General features: G+C 39.7%; 1 protein-coding gene across 2 annotated transcripts; it reads right to left on the bottom strand.

The window, feature by feature from the left end:
• Window positions 1-551: 551 nt before the first annotated feature.
• On the bottom strand, window positions 552-9,264 carry tsku (tsukushi small leucine rich proteoglycan homolog (Xenopus laevis)). 2 transcript variants are annotated; one of them, XM_008281664.1, is made up of 3 exons: window positions 9,060-9,264; window positions 3,981-4,292; window positions 552-3,375 (listed from the first exon to the last, which is right to left on the bottom strand). In XM_008281664.1, exons 2-3 carry the CDS (start codon window positions 4,284-4,286, stop codon window positions 2,635-2,637), a joined length of 1,047 nt encoding a protein of 348 aa, XP_008279886.1. In that variant the 5' UTR covers window positions 4,287-4,292; window positions 9,060-9,264; the 3' UTR covers window positions 552-2,634. The 2 variants fall into 2 exon arrangements, with proteins under 2 accessions (XP_008279886.1, XP_008279887.1); XM_008281665.1 differs by lacking the exon at window positions 9,060-9,264 and adding an exon at window positions 8,600-8,705.
• Between the last annotated feature and the right edge of the window lie 4,790 nt (window positions 9,265-14,054).

Raw genomic sequence — 14,054 nt, 5'->3', positions numbered from 1 at the left:
GCTGCCATGTCTGATGCCCATTTTTCTCTCCCTCTTTCTCCCTTGTCTGCTTGTCTCCTTCCCATTCACTTCCTTGGCAGGTTAACAAACAAGTGTAGCCTGGTAAACCAGCCAAACCCTTGTGTGTCTGCCCACTTCAGTGTTTTTTTTAAAGTACCATTCAAAACCACAGGTGTGTGTGTGTGTGTCTGTGTGTATGAGTGTCGGTGTATCCAGACGCTCTCAAGTAAATAAAGCAACAAAGCTTTATACGCTTTATACGAGTTGTGAAAAGTGAACTGCTGTTTGGGTAAACTGCTGAGAGCTAAGATTTCCTTGTGTCCTGTGTAGAGAGACACACCCTGCTATGAGTCAGTCCTGTGCATAGACATAAATCACATACTGCTTTGAAAAACTGGATTTCGAGCAAAAGTGTTGACACCGACACAGAGTTTTCCTGCCTGTGGTTTTGTTGTTAATGAGTGTTTAGTTTCCTTTGCCGACACACCTAACAATTGCTGCCATTTGTACGTCAAGCAGAATGTGAGTAACAGCACTCATTCAAACCACAATGAGAGAATAGTCAATTTATTATTCATATGATTCATATATATATATATATACACAATATAGCTACACACATACAAATATAAATTTCTAACCAAAACTGGGCCAACTGATCTTCAATAAACATACTGGAAAGATGGAATTCCATTAAATGAGCAAAATCAAAAGTCTCCAGTCCCTTTCACGGTACTGACAGTGACATACCCAGATATTCAGTCCGGAGGCGAATCAGCTTCTAAATACCACAAGAATGCCAAGGTAAGGTTACAAAAAAAACCCACAGTGCAGCTCGGTGTTTAAACATCAATACATACCAGCATCATGGCATTACTAAATATGAGACAAAGTGTCCCATATTTTGTACAAAGTCTGCTTGTAAATAATTTCTGAAGGCTTTCCACCAAACATGTAGTGTTATTATGAAGAGAAATAGTCCAAACACAATGGACAAGACGTTTGGTTTGGGCTCACAGAGACAAAAATTCAAGTAATGAAATGGTCCTTTTTTGAGTGACTGTGGCTGTAAGTTTCCCATCCACACTGTGCTTAATATAAAAAATCTGGTCCTTGGATTATAGAGTTTGACATTTCTGGGAAAATGCTTGCATTAGCCAGCAACCTTAGCTTAGCAATAAGACTGGAAACAAGGAGATATAGATAGTCTAGACTTGCAGACTGGTCTGACTGCACCACATTATCATTCTGGCTTGTTTGTATTTCTTTAGACCAATCACAACCATATTGGGCAAAGCTAAGTAAAGAATGCAAGAATAGAGTCCCCTTAAAACAGTGACTGGGGAATTGATTTGGTGGAACATTTGCACAAAATAAGGCAAGCACCATCAAAAAAATAGATAATTCGCTGAAAAAAGCAGAGGTGCTTTACTGCATGATCCAAATCCGACATTTTCAGTTTGTTAGGTTGCCTCTACGAAGTTGTTGTGCCTTCTTGCAGTGAAAAGGATTTTGAAAACAGTAGCACACAAATAGCAGAATGGCAGGCTTCGACTCTCAATCTACCGACAATCTATCGACAATAGATAGCCTGATCCTATAAAAAGGCAACAAAATCCACCTACTCAACAGGTTTATCTTGTGTATTTCAGATGAAATACTGGGCAACAAGTGTACAGTCACAAATTTGACACCTGTTTTTTGTACGTATTAAATAAATTCAATGTGTTAATAAGAGACAGACCAATACTAAATTTGGGGGTAAATACTAACATCAATATTTAATATTTCTGATGATACTTATATATACACTGACAAGGGAAAATGATGAGGTCGTTGTTTAGTAACTTTCCAGTCATGTATTTTACACACTTGTTAGCCATTAAAATTAGGCTTGACCCACCAATACCATCGGCTGAGCTGTGGCACTGACTCCACTACATGTATTGCAGACAATACTGAGAGTAGCCTACTGCTTCCCAGGCTTCCAGTCTTTGTGCTAAGCTAATCAGCTACTGGCTGTACCTTCATACTAAAAATACAGACAAAAGAGTGGTGTCAGTCTTCTCAAGGAACTTTCCATAAACACTTCCTTTAACCGTTTCCATTCAGCATCACATTCAAAGTCAAATGAAAAACATTAGTGGTCAACAGTTGTACAATATCTCTCAGTCCGGATATTATGAGCAATGCACAGCCTTTGTATTACACTGGATGACATTTTTCCCATAGTCAAGTGCATTATTCAAAAATATCCTGCAACTAGAGTAAGTGCAAATAACTCTTAATATGGTCCCACTTTGAAGAACATGAGTCCAAAATGTTGGATTCATGAAAGGTTCTCTACCAGTTTAGTCTACGCAGTATGTTAAGGTGTATGAATAATTGTTCTGTGCTATGTAAAATGCTGCACATTTTTCCACTGTGCTATTAAAAGATAACAGCATGTATGATGTTGCATTAGGAGTTCATGAAGGCTACATTACACCTTTAAGACACATTACAAAATATTACCATGGAGCAGATGTAACTGAGTGAGAGCAACACAAAAAAAGTGTTTTGCATATCAAAGCAAATAAGGCACAGCTCTGGTATCGGGATTGTAAGGAGTGGTCTATTTTCACAGGCACAGTCTCATAACAAAATTCCCTCCACATTACAGGTCAGCACCTCATTATGGTGGACCTGTCCCATCTGCCGGTGGAACTGCCCCTGTTTCTGGGTCCTCCAGCACTGGATATTTTGTGCCAATGTGATACTCCTAATGCTGGGCAGGTGGGTTAGCATGTTAGTTGGCAAAGATGTCACGCCAGAAGCAGACAAATTCAGCTCTTGCAGGGAGTCGAGTCCACTGAACACTTTAAGGCTCAGATTCTTGAGCTTTGGGTTGTTGGAGAGATCCAAAACTTGCAGGCTCTGGAGACCCTTGAAGCTGTACGGTTCGATTTGCTGAAGCTCATGGAGGCCGCTTATGGATAAATAAACCAGATCTTTCAGCTGAGCAAAGGCTCCCGCCTTGATTTGTGTAATGGGGTTGCCATCCAGATTTAGGTACCTCAGTGGAAGTCCTGCAAGGCTTGGTGCACTTGACAGCTGGTTTGCAGACAGATTTAAGCTCTGAATATGTAAGACTCTTCCATGCAAAGAGGCTAAGACTGACACAATCTTGTTATGAGACAGATCCACACTGACGGGTTCACCGTTAACTTTAGCGGTAAACAAGTCCATGTCGAACTCCTGGAAGCTGTTGTGGCTTAGGTCAACTTCAGCCAGAGGGAGTCCAGAGAAGCAGCTGGACGAGAGGTGTTCCAGGTGGTTGTGGCTCAGATCAAGAGTCTCCAGGTAACGCAGTTTTGATAGTGCATTGGGGCTTACCTGAAAAATTAAATAGCACCAACAGGTTAGCAAGAGAAAAAGAAGAAAAACCTTTTAAGAGTTCCAAAGATGTATTTCACATCTACCTCTTGGTCTTTATAAGATAAAAATGCATTTTCCCATTCAGTCTCACTTGGAGTCATGTTTGTGTATACTCGATCATCATAAGTCCAGTTCTGTCTGCTTCTAACTTTGCTTTGGTCCTTACCAGTCCCTGAGGAATATATATGACTCTATCTGGTCTTTTATGTTCACCAGCTAGCAGCTAGTTTTGTCTATCTGCCTTTTTGTTGTAGGCACATCATATTAAGTGGGTTTTTACAGCTTTTTTATCTGAAGACAACTGTCTTCCACAAATAAAAACGCAGCTCATGCAATCAGGGTGTAAATAAGTGAAGAGTAAAGATACTTGAAGTTGTGCACTTTAGCGAGTAACATTGGGTACACTACATCTATCTCAGGTAAGATAAAACTGGCTAAAATTAACCACAAGGTATATCCACATCAATTACAAAACACTGACCCAGAAAGACTAGCTATTTCTTTATTCAAATATTTTTTAGCCTTGCTTGAGAGTCTATAAATAAGTTATTTGAGCCACATACCTTTGTAATATGGTTGTTACTGAGGTCCAGGCTAATAAGGGTGGTGTAGCCTGGACCAGCTAACATGGTGTCACTGAGTGGGCCCATGGCATTGGAGGACAGGTCCAGGTGGGCAGTGTCCAGTGGGATGGGGATAGGCATGGAGGCGCTGGGTCCCAGCCCTCGGCAGTCCACCCTTGTCAGACTGAAGCTGTCAAACAGGCCAAAGCTTTCCACCTCACAGTGGCAACCAGGGTGGCAGTTCTTGACGGCACTGGACCGGACAGCCACCAGCAGTGACAGGCCGAGCCACAGGAGGAGTGCCATAATGCTCTACAGAAAACACAAATTCAGTATTTACTTTGGAAACCTTTTCAAGTACACCACTGCCACTGAGATTAGAAACATTTTCAAGGTTCAATCACCATCTGATAAAACTGCACAGGCTGTACAGATCGATTTAGGACACGGTGGCCTCACGGAACACCTGTTCTGTGATTTTAGTAATTCAAGGAAGCCATTCCTGTTCAAATGCCATCTTCCAGGCTTTTGTTAAGCTTCATGAAAAGATTTTAAGCCTTTATTTGTCCAACTTGAGTAGCCCCAATTTCCCTCCCTCTTGGCTTCCCAGCGGGTGTGACCTAATTTCTTTGATCAATGAGTTCATTTGCACTTTCTTAGTCAACTCACTAGGAAGAGAATGCATGGTTGTAAAACTGAAAAATTAAGTGTATTGCAAATCTTGGCTCCATCTTAGGTTAGGTAACTTAGGAAAAATGAGTTGCATCCACATTCTGTACACATCCACTGAGGCTCAGCGTATTAAGACAACAAAGTCAGAAACAAATTCTCATTTTGAATATGATACTGCCATATGGTCTATTACTGTGATAGCACTGCATGTAAAATAACAGCATGGAGGAAAAGTCTCAAAATGAAACTTAATACAGGAAACAAATCCTGAATATTCAGAATATGGTAATCAGTCATTCTAAAATGTGTAAAGAATCAAGAATATTTAAGAAAAATATGCATTAAGTCCACACTGAAGATAGTTTCAAAAACCAAAGAATCTATCATACCTGTCCACGGCTCTTGCTCAGTGGCTTTATGTGTATCTGTGTAAATGACAGCTAAATAGAGCTCACCCATGCAGTTCAATTTAAGCTATGTGTACACCCATACACAAACACTAAAACAACAATGAACATTGGACAGAGGTTAAGAGTTGTGCAACAGGCAGAAACGAACAGTCACGGTCAAGCCGCCCAGGAATGACACAGCAGAGCGCATGTTAAAGATACAAGCCACAGTTCTACAGCATTAAAGCCTTGTGAGAAATGAAATTACAGCCTCAGCTCAAGTTAAGATCAGTGCTTCAGACATCAATTGCAATTACTGCTGTCACTTTGCAGAAGCTTAAAAAGAACGGTTGCAGTTTCACTTGTTCTTCCTGTGCTCTTGAAAGCATTTCTTCCCAAATGACAATGCAAAGAACAGACAATATTATAAGTGTAGCAGTACAACAAAATTCACTCAGAATGCTCTGTTTTGAATGGAATAGGAGGATAAATATTTTCTCTGTGCAAATCTTGCCTTTCAGCAAAGAGCAAATCAGGACGTTATGCAAGAAGCAGTAAAGTAATAAATCTCAAATTTGAACTTTCAAGGGTATGCAATAAAGATGTACTAAGTGGCTCCGTTTACAGCTGTGATCGAGGATATCTAAGTGGCGTTAAGGTTATTTATCTTAGGTTATGTAAGAGGATGAGGTCACATAGCTGCATAGCACTTGTGGATCAATAGACAGGGTGATTACCACGGCTCAAAGTCTGCTTAGTCAAAGCTGTTCACCTCTGTGCAGCGTTTTGTTTGTTTTGACCCATGAACTCCTCACTACAACTGATTGCATTGTAAAACGGATAACTGACGAGGCAAAAACAGGAGTGTGTATGTGGACTGTAAGTGAAGGGCAGAGTTTCTCCAGCTGCAGGTTTTTACCAGACAGGAATGGGGCGAGCTCTAAGACTGTTAATTAAGCTGAGAACACAAATCTTTCACCCACTGAACAAAATTTAACAGGACGTTTTCCAGCTGAGTTTTTCACAAGCACCATAGTCCACCCAGGGATTGAATCACTTGCAAGTACAGGGGGAAAAGTTGATGAATGAACTAGTTTCTGGAATTAGACAAGTTTCAAATTACATCTACAGCAATGGATAAACTCTATTTTTTAAAGTTTATATTATATCATTGGCTGTCATTTAAAAAAAAATAAAAAATACAGTAATGTCCGTCTCAGCCCATTCTACAATAGCAAGTTTGCCTCACCTCAAAGTGCAGGCCTCAAAGAGATCAGCCTTGTTACAAAACCAAAAAAATCTATATGCATACTAAACATGGGAAAACTGCCAGTTAAACCAAGTTGTCACATTTTTTTGTTTGCTTTTACATTTATCACACTGGTTGTCACCGGACTGTGGTTTTGCAGCCACATTCATCTCTTTCCCAGCCTGCATCCTTCCATCTCCATCTGTTGCTTCTGCGAGGATTGTGAACTTTCTGCACCAGGTGTTCCTCTCAACTTCTCATCAATAAATCTCAGCTAACAGCAAACTGCTGCTGGCTGCTGCCTTCAAATCAGACACATTCTAACTACTGCAATTACCCGACAGCTATGAAAGTTTTTCGAGCTGTAAACTCCCGCCCCCGGCCCCTGCCCCGAGTGGGCAATTTGGCAAAGGGCTGTGAAATCACACCCCGACATCGTCTCACTTTCAGAGGTCTTTTCACACCTTTTTAGCCTGGGAAAGAAGCAACAAGAACCTCTGCTGTCCCTTGACGATTATCAGCAATTAGTTAATTATTTCTTTACCCACATACAGTTAAAAATATATATATACCAGTAATATTGAATAAATGATAGTTTCCCATAACTTTCTCATAATAATCCAGTTATCAAAGTGTGTGACATTCAATGTGTCAAAAGTCAACACAACAGCATCACTTTTATTGCCCACAGGTCAAATGCATTTCTAAAGTCAATGAAAGATTTTATGCCAGCTGTCTCTTCTTTCTCTTCATGCATACAAATGTCTTGACAGTGACAAATAAGAAATTTAACACAGAGCAGAAGATGTACATAACCTTACATCTGTTTGGCTCTCACGTTTAACACATTCATTTGCATCCACGTCAAACCTCATGCAGCCCTCAATTTGTTCAGTATCCTCCAGTGCACTGATGTATTCTTTATGTCACCGAGACCACCCTGTCCCAATTTAATATCCGAGTTGAAAGCTGAAAACTGTGTAATTAGAAGATGGATGCCACGTTAATCCTTTTAAGCCAAATTAATGCATGACACTGAGGAGGAGGGAGTTTAAATTAAATTGATGGTACTTAAGTGTTTTAAAACAATTAGGTTGCAATGGAAAGCCCTCCGGATATGGTGAATAAATAAATTCACAAGCAAGGAGATGAATCATATTCATCAAAGTGCATTTTTGCAATGCTAGATGTGACGGCATTTCAGAAAAAAAATGACTCACAAAATATGAAGCTGCTTCATGGCCTGAATATAATTAGCACTTTTCTCAGTCAAAAAGTCAAGTGTAATTTGCTAACTTCCCTTTAGGCTACAGGAGTAATATCAGTTATGTCAGCATATTTGTGAATGTTTCCCTTTCAGTTAACAAATGCTATACAAGTTTATATTATTGCCAAAAACAGTTTCAGTCTATATGTGTGAATTATAAAATCAGCATTATCTGCGGAATGTAAATAAGTCAGAGTTTGATTGGATTTACTTGTGCTTTACTTGAGTATTTCCACACTGTGCTGTGTTATACTTCTACTTAAATAGAGTTTAGACGGACATAATATACATTCTACTCCACTTCACGTATACTACATTTACAGATAATTTGCAGATTTTAGGTTTACACAATCAAGTATCTACCTGGCTGATTATCCGACTCAGTATTCAGCATTTTCCCATTATGATTATTGTTGGGTTTTTTTATTATTGTTATTATTTTTAAATAAAATAAATTTCAAATGTGATATTTTGGCTCTGATGGTTTTACCTTGGTCTATCTGTGGTCAAGAGCAACATACACTCACAGCACAACTTGGTTGGTAACAGCCTCTCAACACTCCAGAAAAAATATTGAAATGCTTCTTTTAAACAAAAAAAATCACAAAAAGATTTGTATGTTGCTTGTTTGTATGAATGAATGAATGATAATTAATTAATAGTATGTCAAATGAGTTTAGTTTGTATTATTCCAAATTCTGGCACCAAGAATTTCCATTTTGCTGCAATTGGGCTATATACTGGTTTTAGATATTGGTAATTGAATCTTCTTTGTTACTAACAACTAGTACTGGCCCTGAGAAAAACATATGAGTCGACCCCAAATAGTTATTTTCCTGCTGTAAACCGAGCAGCTATGCTAAATAGATCTTGCTTCTGGGCTGAAATGTTACATCTGGAGTAACTTTTTCTCTCCACTTAATGTGAAAAAAAAAAAAAAAACCTCTGACCAACTGTGACCAATGTGTCACAGCTTTCTCTGCATTACCACACTCCATGCCATGCTGCGGGAAGTGAACAGGAGAGGCGGGTACACACTTACTCACTGCACGGGCACCTCTGCAGATCAGATTTCTTGCAGCCGTACGTGGCAAAAACCACTGAGAGCTGAAGGCTGCTGAAATCCCTAAACAACCACCCAATGCTCAGCTCCGACACCATTAATAAACTTTCACGGCAACCCCCGCCCCTCCGAGCTGTCAGCAGGCTCCACATGCCACCTCCGAGCGCATCAGTCACAACTCTTCACGCACCGTAAAGTTTTTCTAGTGTGTCTGTCTGGATAATTTGTGGTATCGACGAACCTGAGCCCGGTCAGTTCAGTCGGGACACCAGGGGCGGTTTCTGAAACACTGAAATCTGATCTGACCACAGGCTCCGTCGCGTCTCTGTCTCCGAAGCTCACCGTTAAACAGACACTTTCAGCGGAGATGCGTGCTAGCAAAAAATAGCGGCGCCACCGTGATTAGTTTTCTCGTTAGTTTGTCTTCCGAGTAACTTACTTTTTCGTCCACACAGTCCGCTTGTCGGCCGCTTTTCACTTCACCGCTTCCATTTCGCGCCCCCCTGCAGCGCTCCTGTGTCCCGGCTGTCCGTGTGTCTGCTGGGCTTCATGAGCTCCGCAGGTCCCCCTCCAACTGTCCGCTCCACCGCAGGAAAATGTCAGTGGCGCTGGGACACACACTCGTCTGTTCCCATCCCATGCCTTTCTTCGGCTAGTTTTACCACCACATAGCAAGCTAATGCTAACCACCACAGCACCTCCTGTCGGCGGTTTTCAAACTTAAAGGTTTCAATGACGTCTTACGAAGATTTTTGTTTGTTTGTTTGTTTGTTTCCCCAATTTAGGCAAATAGATGCAATATAATGGAACAGTTTGTTAATGACAGATCGGCTTTTCGTTGTGTTACCTTGGCAACTGTTGCCACGATAAACACTATACACCCTAAATTAACCTTGTTGCACCTTTTCAAGTCAAGTCACCACAGTACAGTACAGTACAGTATAGCAATAATTAATTGGGGAATGTTTCCACTATACTATGCAATATTATACTACACTGCACTACAATATAGTACACTGCATACTATATTATATAACTGTTTCCACAATCTCATAAATGAGACTAAAATGTGGAATTGTTCCATTGATAAAGTTTCTCGCTTTTATTTTTACAGGCTCACATGTGCGGGCCTCAGTTGTTGGCTGGTTTGGACGCAGCTTGTCAGAGCGCCCTGTAGTTGGAGCGCTGCAAACAAACCCACATGAAAAGAACAGCTGAAATACAGCGTTGCGCAACAAGGCGGCGGTTTGTTTCATTTGGCTTAAGTTCACATTTTGATGAAACTGATAAAAAAAATAGTGTGAACGGAAACCCAGGCCTTTCCTGTTGTTGTCAACGCAGCATTTCAGCTCCAATTCTGTGCAAAAACTCAGCCTCTGTGTGGTAGGCAACTTCTGCAGAGACAGATTCAGAGTTGAAGTTAGGTCATTCAATAAATCATTTCATATTGTATCACTTGCAATCGGTTGTGGGTAAAAAATATTTTGAAATTAACATGTCTGAATATGCCAAAACACTATTGTACATGGGAATATATCAAAGAGTTGGTTATAAGTGGACAAATACTGCACAACTGTACTGCAGGCCTTAGCATATGTGTGGAGACATTAGACTACACCCTGTCTGATGAGACATTGTCCTCATAAAGGAGCAACAGAAACTTACAGCTCAAGTGTGATGAATTAGTGAACATGTGTTGCTGCTCACACAATGCAAAGGGGGCCCTAGTCTTCATTTGCTCTCAGCTATTGTTTTCCTCATGAGAGCATGACGACGTCACATACACCCATACACACTGTCAAGGGTCCACACAAACAGAGGGCAACAATTAGAAAGCAGATGACAACTGTTTTCTCAAGAAAGGGGGGGAAAAACATGTAACACAGTAAGTCCTGTCATTCTGTTTTGTATTAAACAGCTCAGTAACCTCTTGCAAATAGTCTGGCAATCGTTAAGGCTGCAAAGATAACAGAGGGAGGCAGACAGACTGTGATATCGGTTTGTAAAAGGAATTTTAAAAACTCAGAACTTATCTTAATGGTCTAAATCAATCACTGCTAAATCAAAGTTATCATACACCCATGTTAGCTTTTCACATACATCTTTACTTGACTTGTTCTCAAGGTGGAATTTTCACTTTAGTGGCAATCAACCACATCACAGATTAAAGCTCTGTTAAAGGTTATAGCCACTTTTGGCCCAGTAAAGGGTGCAGTATATCTTACCTTGAGAACGCTGTTGTAATACAGTTGAAAAGAATAAATACCACTAAGTCAATCCTTGGCAAGTTTATTTGTATAGCACCTAACAATGAAATCCAAAGGGCTTTACAGAAAGAATAAAAAGCATGTAAGTAAGTTGCATAACATGGAAAATGCAAAAAAAAAAAGCTCAAAGAAACCAAAAAGAAAGACAAAACAAGATAATAACATTTGCAATGTAATTACAGTGCAGTAAGAAATTTGAATATAGTTCCAAATTTGATTTAGTAAAAGGCAGCAGCAAACAGAAAAGTTGAAGAGTTGAAGCAGACCTCAAGTTTTATAGAACTTTGTTGCAGATATGTAGAGCATTAAAACTAAATGCTATTTCTCCATGTTTAGTGTTAACTCTGGAAACAGAGAACAAACCCATTCCAAAGGATCCGACAAATCTGCAAACCAGAAATGTTTTTTGGGCCTAAACCATTTCGTTCTTTATATTTTAAACCTGTTTTTTGACATCCAGGAAACCAGTTTAAAGACCTGAGAAGTGCAACTTGTTTGGCCTTAGGGATGACACAAGCCGCACAGACTGAACTAGCTTCTGCTTTCTGAGGGATGTTTTAACAGTCAAGCCTACTCAAGTCAAACACGGAGATAATTGTGCTTAAACATAGACCTTTAACTACTGATGTATTGCTAAGGTGGTAATAGACTAATTTTGTAATTGCCTTAACATGGCTATTAAAAATGAAACATTTCTTTGGCTCTAAAAATACTTATTTCAGTTTTATATTTGTTTAAGAAAAAATTTGGCATTTAAAAAGAAATTTTACAATATTGTTTGTTTTCTTTTTTAAATAATACTTTGATGTCTATTTCAGCGACTTTGGCAAACAAAGTTTTGTTGCTTGACCTACAATAACAATAAAGGCATCTTTCTCATCTTAGCCAAACATTGATCTGTTTAATACACTCAGTGTTTTTATGGGACTAAAGTTGCTGGAGATATAGTTATTTAGAGGTAGAAGTAAAATATTCTTTATTGTGAGAAGATAAATTTTGCAAGGACAGAACTCATCTTTAACTTAAATTACCAGATTTTGATGGGCATTTTTTTACTACACAGATGATTTGTTACACAGAGGATCACAACTCCTTTTTAAAAAGTTCATGCTTAATTGTTTCGTGAGGATGTTTGGGAAAATATGCCCATTTATTTTAGTGTTAAAGAAATGAAAAATGAAATGAAAAATACTTTATTTATCCCAGAAGGGAAATTCAATATTGTAAAAAGCTCACTTTTTAAAAAAATCAATATAACATATATATACAACAACAATAATCAGTCAGTCAGTCAGTCAGTCAGTCAGTCAGTCAGTCAAACTTGTTCTTCAAGGTGATGGCTGTTGGCAGGAATGACTTTCTGTATCTCTCTGTTCCACAGCGAAACTGACGCAGCCTCCCACTGAACACACTTTGTTGGTTCTTCACTGTGTTATGGAGAGGGTGGGAAGAATCCTCCATCATCTTCATCATCTTGTGCAGCATTCTTTTTTGAACAATCAGCTCCAGTGGTTCCAGAGTTATCCCCAGCACAGAACCAGCTTTTTTGATCAGCTTGTTTAGTTTCTTTAAGCCTCTGGTTCTGATGCTACTGCTCCAGCAGATGGCTGCAAAGCTGATTGCACTTTCCACAACAGACTTATAGAAGATCTGCAACATCTTGGTGCAGACACTGAATGATCTCAGTTTCCTTAAGAAGTAGAGTCTGCTCTGACCTTTCTTGTAGAGCATTACCTTGTTATAAGGCATGACCTTGTTAGTTTTTAGTGTGCAACTGGTAAACCTGAAGATTCCCACCAACTCTTTTTCCTTTATTTTAGATCCAAAGTATCCACCACTAACAGGCTTATCCACTAGATGGCACCAGAGCTAAAGATACTTTCACTGTAGCTTCAGTGTGAAGATTCCAGAGCTTGCACTAAAAGTAACAGAAAATAAAAAATGCAGCTTACAAGGAGGACACAAGAGGTGAGTATATTTATTAGCATCACAGTATTCAGTATTATTCATGATTTATGCCTAATCGTTGTGACAACTAAGTGTTTCATTGTGTTTGAGGTAGTTCTTCAAAGTCATCCATTTAAAATATTTAAAAATAGACCTTTATGTGTGTGAATTACAAATGTGTGTCTGTAAATAGATTAATTGGAATGTTAAGTCGTGTCAAAAGTGACTTTGATGTCACTGAGAAGTCTGAAACAAAATCTTTTAGAATCACATTGTTGGTCAGAATTGGGGCTGCAGGGTGGCGCAGTTGGTAGCGCTGTTGCCTCGCAGCAAGAAGGTTGCCGGCTCGCGTCCCGGTGGGGGCACCGGAATCTTTCTGCGTGGAGTTTGTATGTTCTTCCCGTGCAGTGTGGGTTCTCTCCGGGTTCTCCGGCTTCCTCTCACAAGGTCCAAAAACATGTTGAGGTTAATTGGTGATTCTAAATTGTCTGTAGGTGTGAATGTGAGTGTGCTTGGTTGTCTGTCTCTAAGTGTGGCCCTGCGACAGACTGGCGACCTGTCCAGGGTGTCCCCTGCCTTCGCCCTGAGTCAGCTGGGATAGGCTCCAGCCCCCCCGCGACCCTCATGAGAATTAAGCGGTGTATAGATAATGGATGGATGGATGGTCAGAATTGACTTGATATAGGCACATTGTCCTTAATGGGAAAGAGTTATACATTATTGAATTTAATCTTGTGAGCTCAGCAGACAGAGAGCTGCATAATAACTGTTTTAACCTTCATTCTAGGAACATAAGCAACATTCAAGGATGTCTTTGGTCTGTTAAAGAGACCGCCTGTGCACACTTTGCCTTTATGTCAATATACAAAAGTACAAGCCAAATTAAAATATTCTGTTCCCTGGTGTTTCCATTTATCTTCTACTGAAATATTTTTTCCATCCTGCTTATTATTCTATTTTATCAGTGTAAAGACAACAAGGTTCATCTCTTTCTTGCCCACACTGTATATCCTATTTCCCTGCTCGGTGCATACTATAAACTAAGAGAGATGTGTCTTGTTTAGGTTAACCTTTCCAAATCTATTTCTTGAAATATTTACTTATTCAGAATTTTATTTGCTTGTTGACACCTCGCTGTGTCCAACGCAGCACAGAGCTTGCCTCAGGTACAGCATCAGTTGTATTGTGTTCACTGCTCACTGGGTGGAAATTGCGCTGTG

This window comes from Stegastes partitus, unplaced genomic scaffold, assembly GCF_000690725.1.
Source record: "Stegastes partitus isolate 25-593 unplaced genomic scaffold, Stegastes_partitus-1.0.2 Scaffold241, whole genome shotgun sequence".
In the NCBI taxonomy this organism is placed as follows: Eukaryota; Metazoa; Chordata; class Actinopteri; family Pomacentridae; genus Stegastes; species Stegastes partitus.
This window is presented reverse-complemented; position numbering and strand designations above follow the sequence as displayed.

Coding starts and splice junctions, on each gene's coding strand:
- tsku (XM_008281664.1), bottom strand. CDS start 4,286: ATGGCACTCCTCCTGTGGCTCGGCCTGTCACTGCTGGTGGCTGTCCGG. Junction 3,376..3,980: donor GTAACAACCATATTACAAAG/GTATGTGGCTCA, acceptor TTAATTTTTCAG/GTAAGCCCCAATGCACTATC.